The 6264-nt window shown below is 34.2% G+C and overlaps 1 protein-coding gene across 1 annotated transcript; it reads right to left on the bottom strand.

Moving 5' to 3' along the window:
• Positions 1 to 1125: 1125 nt before the first annotated feature.
• Positions 1126 to 4821, bottom strand: LOC120085255 (mechanosensitive ion channel protein 10-like). Its single transcript, XM_039041157.2, has 6 exons — positions 4568 to 4821; positions 3084 to 4432; positions 2881 to 3001; positions 2140 to 2433; positions 1842 to 2044; positions 1126 to 1709 (listed from the first exon to the last, which is right to left on the bottom strand). The coding sequence occupies exons 2-6, from the start codon at positions 4412 to 4414 to the stop codon at positions 1463 to 1465; spliced, it is 2196 nt and encodes a 731-aa protein (XP_038897085.1). The 5' UTR covers positions 4415 to 4432; positions 4568 to 4821; the 3' UTR covers positions 1126 to 1462.
• Between the last annotated feature and the right edge of the window lie 1443 nt (positions 4822 to 6264).

The following is a 6264-nucleotide window of genomic DNA, read 5'->3' on the forward strand; positions in this document are numbered from 1 at the left end:
TTTTACTTCACCCATAATGCAACATTCCATACTTAACAATATTTCTTGCCTACAGTCATAACACTTAGAAAATTTTCCTTCTCTTACATTGCAGACTACATCTTTAACTCATAACTAAGAAGACTTAAACTTAATTAACTGGTAAAACAAGTTTAGAGGTTTACATCAACTCCCAATGAGTACTATACTAATAAATGATTTCTCCTTCTATCTTAATTTTCAAGAACTGTATTATTTTTCGCAGTTCACTTATAGGAGAGAAAGATATATATATATATATATATATATATATATATATATATATATATATATAAGACAAATTTATCATATGATTAATGATTATAAAGATAACTTGAGAAAAAATAAATGGAACCCAAAATACAAAATATTTTTCTTAATATTTTAGAGAATATTTGAGAAGCAATTTTAGGACAAATATAATCTCAAAGTATCGGTGTATTTTTATTTATATATGTTAGAGAAGTGATTTTGAATCTTATATATCAATGGCTAAGTTTAAAATTTGGGAACATTAATTCCTGAATATTTAAAGTATTGCTTTTATTAGTAACAAGTAATAGAAGTTGTCTACAAATTTAATATTTGTGAGCCAAGTTGACTGTGTGATAATTGACATACACTATCTTTCTTGAGATTGAAAATTCAATCTCAATCCTTTCAATGAATTCAACATTTAGTTGATATGTACATCTTCCTTCCAGATAGAGGTTCAAATTATGCTTATAAAAATAATACCTTTCTTGGCCTATTGGCTAAGATCAAGGGTAAATAATTTATAATAATAAATAAATAAAATTTTTACATTTTATTTTAGAAAATTTTCACAGATAAAAAAATGTCAAAGTATTTACAGAAATAACAAAAATACATTGATAGACTTTTATCAACATCCATAAGTGATAAACTTAACCGATTAAGTCTCTATCAAAGAAGAATAAAAATTTGTTATTTTATATAAATAGTTTCCGTTTAAAAATTCTCATTTTATTCTCATCCTACTTTTACACCATCAAAGAGGAATAAAATTTGTCATTCTCTTTCGTGGGTAAGTAAACACAACAGGAACTCGTGAAAAGTATAATACATAGCAGTTATTATGCTCACTGAGTAAAATATTGGAATTAACTCCTTTTCATTGAAACAAATGAAATAGTAGACTCCACTTAATAAACATATATATTAATTAATTACATGGCTAAACATTAGTAAGATGAGTGTAACCCTAACATGGCAACATTATTAACATTATTACATGGCTACAACAGTCTTAGAAGTTGTATATTTCCAGTTAGTAGCTTAGCCTAGGTAAGTTAACAGTCCTATGATTCTCTTTAGTAAATACTACTACTGGCTCTAACTAAGTTAACAAAGCAGCTAGCACAAGCTAACCATTTCTTAGTCAAAGTATCAGAAGCAGAAGCTTTAAGGTCTTCTCTGGACTTTACTGCTCCTGAACTGGAAAAAGATGAACTGTTTGAGGCAGAAGATTGTAGTTGATCTTCAGTTCTTCAAAAATTCTCTTCAACTCCATCACGAGCTCGGTTCTTCGTCGGTTCTTCTCAGACCAGTCTTGAAAATTCATGGTGTGCTTCGCAAAAAGAGCGATCTTTATCTTATTCACATTTTCAATCTCTTTCACTACCACACTATGATTTGGATGCCAGTGTTGTGGATTCTTCTCCAAATACCTGAACTCGTTGCAGAAAACATCGATAAGGATCAAGATCGTGTGGTAAAATAACAATGTTTCGTTTGTCGTAAGATGATCTATATATTTGTAAAGATGCATTCGAAATCTTAATATTTCCACTTCCACTCACCTCTTTATTTTCTCTTTCATGGCTCCAATCCTCTCCAGTGGCGTTGCAAAACTGATCGAGAATTCGATGGTGTCAAACATGTTCGGACTTCTATAATAGTTAGTGATGGGCTTTGTTGCCAAAACTGAGTTGGGATAATACACCTTCTCGTTGTTGAGTTTCAAGAAGACCGTTGTCAAGATGTTCATTTCTTCAACCAACAGCTGCCGATTACATTAACACAAGTCAAACAGAGAATGAAACAAGAGACGTTGATGAGTGAAATTTGATTTGGTTCCCTGCAAGTTAAGAAGCTTACCTGGACGCCATCAACAACACAAAAGTCCCCGACATCGAATGGATGCATAACGAACACAAAGATTAGAGCTTCAAATGCAGTCTTGCAAGCGTTTCCGAACATGAAAGCTGCCACTGCAAGTTGAGATAGAAGGAAAACAAGTACTTTGGATGTAGCAATTTCCATCAACAGAAGCCATATGACAGCTGTTACTATTATAATAAGTGCTATTGCCAAATTATTCAATTCCTCCACAGCTGTTTTAGTGTCATTCAAGGCATGTGCTAGAGTTTTCCTCTCTTGATAAACCTTCACCTGCACGAAAAGAAGTTACTACATGCCATAAAACATTGTCAAGACACTTCGGCTATTGAAAATGGGTTAGAAAATTGTTGAAGACAAGGAAGAAAGGGGAACTAAATGATCGACCAAAACCATGAGGGCTTTGAGCTCACTGAAACACAAGAACTCTACGCATTTATTAGGTTCTAGTACTTTGTTTGCTCATTGCGAATGATCAAATGAGAATTGAGAACGATTCTCATTGTTGTTTAACATAAGTCAATAATGAACCAAGATTTGTGTATCCTACAACAAAATCAGAAATTATTCTTAATTTTAAGAAAATCTCTCATTCGACTATGTATCATTTCTTTCTATTCACATCGAGTAAATGGGGCCTAACTGAGCTCTACTTCTAATGTGTACAAGTGGCTTGATAGCTTGAAATGACTAAAAATAGATAATAGATACAAGGCTCACCACCCAATTTATTAGAGCTTTCTTGTCAATCTTCCTTGTCTCATCTACCTCAAAGTGTGGTAACACAAGATCGATTTCTTCTTTGACCATGAATTTCAGAAGATCTTCTTCTTGTATGAACCTAACAAAAGGGAAAGGGTAAAAAGTATTAACATGACTGTGAGTTTGACAAAAGATCACAAGCAAAAGCGAAAGTTCCTCACTTTTTTCCATGAGCAATATTTTTGAAGATCTTGCAGGCAACGGCTATGGCAATTTCCATTTCATCAGTGATCTCACCATCGGCAACATTGCTACTTTCATCCAGTATTTGTGAGATCGACATCTGCGAACTTGTAACTGCCTCGATCAACACCTTTATCGTCCAAGCTGAAACTTTCTCTCGCTGCAGCTGGTGAATCTTTCCCGTGTCAATCACCTTCTTATGGTCTGATTTTTTACTCTTCAAACTAAATCGACAACAGCTGAACTTGGCAGTACCTTCAGCCCCCTCCTTTAATGGACACTTCAAGAGGGTTTGTAGAACATGATGATGGAAAATGGATTCCTGAATTCTGTCGAAAAATCGGTTCTTATGGAACTTGGAGGCCAGTATTTTCAACAACAATGTTTTTACCAACCACAGAACAGCCCCTATAAGAAGGGCAACAAGAGTCCATGTAATAGCATCCAAGATCTTCCCAACGGTTCTTGAACTCCTATGGTTATTCCAATTAAACAACGACGCCCATGTAACAAGAACCAATGTCAACCAAAGGGTCACTCGGACACTCTTCCTCAACCCATGAACAAAATAAAGCACGTTTTTCTTAAGCAAAAAGTTTCTCTCAATCAAATTGACAACCACATGCATAACCCACGTAGTAAATATCTTTCCACAAAAAATCACAGTAGCAAGTAAACACCATTTCCAAACCTTCAAACCCCAAAAGAAGCAATTCTTCAAACGGTTAACAGTCAAGCTAGCCACCAAGCAAGCAATTAAACAAAAAGCTCCAACCAACTTAATCAATGTCTTCACCTTCACTTTCTTGTCCTTTTTGTTCGACTTCTCTGTCTTGACGATATCCTCACCATCTTCTTCCTCAGATTGGGCATTCGGGGGGTTGAGAACAGAGCTTCTCGATGAAGTTGCACCGATTTGTTCTCTCAACGACACATCATTCTCCTCAAACATATCTGAATCGGTGTAACGTGGCTGTTCCCCAAATCTGGATTTGGGTCTCGATAGGTATGATCTTTTGAGAGATCTTCTGAGCGTGAGGGTTCCATTTGAATAGGGAATTTTCAGGGGCTCATTCGCAATGGGAGGGAGATATGAATCGTTGGAATGGCCAATGCTCGAATCGGTCGGCTCTTTGGTCTGTGAATCGACTCTGTTTTGCTTCGTTACAGAGTAGCCATTTTCATCTTTGGTTTCTTTGGAAGACAAAACGCTGCTAATTTCAACCACAACATGGCCTTCATTTTCACTTTCCTTTAGAGACGAACTTCTTCGAACAGCTTTCGAAGGATTATTGCCGTTCACATCCATCAGAATCAAAACCTAGCTCTAAACAGACGAAATCACAGAAAAGGGTTGGTAAGAGCAAACCAAGACAGAACAATCAAAATCATCGAACTTAATAAACAAAATTTGCATCCCAAAAAGGCCCAGAGAAACCCACATTGTTAGAGGTAAACTTACCAGAAAACAGAGGCAGAGACAGTTTCTTGAATGCAAAGTTACACCCAGAAGCAGAAAAAATGGGTAAGAACAGAAACCCACTTCGTTTCAAGAAAAACAAAGAGAAGGAAGAACAAAGCCACTGAAGTTAAAGCTTCAACGACGAGCTTCGCTCCGCCTTCACACAACTGGTTGTTATTGCAAACCGCGGGCCTAAAATTCATATACGTTTTTGTTGCTGTCATCATTCAGTGAAGGCGGGTCTAAAATAAAACGAGGGAGATTATGCTCGTTTTGACTCTTTGTGCAGTGGAAGAATAAAAACTTTTGTTTTTTTTTTTTAAAGAAATAAAAAACTTTTAATCTAGACGTTGATATTGTATATATTTTGTTGGGTTCGTTTTCGCTTGACGAACTGTTTTGCTTTTTTACTTTTTGCCCAGTAAGGCCACGTTTACCTCACTCTATAAGTAATACATTTATGGCCACGAGTAGAGATGTTTGTGGATGGGTATAGGAGTTCCATCCCAGAGGACTTTTTCAGGTTAGTTTTAAAAATATATATATCAATTCATTTAAATCATTAATGTCATAAATTTTAATTAAATAATTAATTCTATAACTAAATTGTTTATTTTGGGATGACAACTTAAATTTAAACATAAATTACTTAAATTTTGGTCTAAAAAACTAATAAACATTTTTAGTAGAAAAAAATATAAATCAAATTATTCACATATATAATCTAAATGTAAATAATCAATTTAAATATATTCATTATCTTGTCCAATAAACAATCAAACTTAAAATTTAAATGTAATATTTATATAATAATAATAATAATAATAATAATAACATAATATTAAATAAATAAATAGAGGCTAATAGGGCGGGGACCGAGTCGGAGAGGGGACGAGGAATGGATTCCCCGTCTCCATCCCTGTTTAGCTCTCGGGGAATTTTTTTTCCCTCACTCCCTCCTCCATTCTCCGCCTAATCGGTGAATCTCTACCCCATTCTAGGTAGGACACCGTCTCGCAGAGAAATTGGACATCTTTAGTCAAAGGTAGATGTATGAAGGGTCAAGGCACGTATACCTAAAATTGCGTCGTTCTATAAATATTATAAAATATAGATGTTCATTGCTTGGTGTCCTAAAATCCATGTGTCAATCTTCAAATTGTCCATGTGTCTTGTAGTTATTCATGCTTGGTGTCCATGTAACACCACATCTACTTGCCACTTTGCCTATAAATAGTGACATTTGGTAGATCTTAAAATCGTATACATTGGTGAGAAATCCACTTCAAATTTCCACTAATTTTCATGTTATTAAATTTTCATAATTTTGGTTATTTTATTTTATTAGTATATTTATTTATTTATTATTATTATATTTATATATTATTATATTATATTTTCTCCATATCTGTTGTGTTCCGTTGTGCTCCTCAATTTCACAACACGTTATCAACACGAGCTTCTGTTGTTTCCAACGCTAAAGATAGGTCGGGTTTTTTCCTCTTTATTATAATTAATAAATTAAACGATATTTTGCATATTTAATACATATTAAATTTCTAATATAAATACAATATTTTGTGGTAGTGTTGCTCTGACAAACCTTAAAAATTTAGAATTTGCAGCCCTCGATATTAATGGCAATAATTATTTGTCATGGGTGCTCGATGCCGAAATTCACTTGGATGCTATGAACT

Source organism: Benincasa hispida, chromosome 9, assembly GCF_027475165.1.
Source record: "Benincasa hispida cultivar pf3 chromosome 9, pf3_genome.v1.1, whole genome shotgun sequence".
Lineage (NCBI taxonomy): Eukaryota > Viridiplantae > Streptophyta > Magnoliopsida > Cucurbitales > Cucurbitaceae > Benincasa > Benincasa hispida.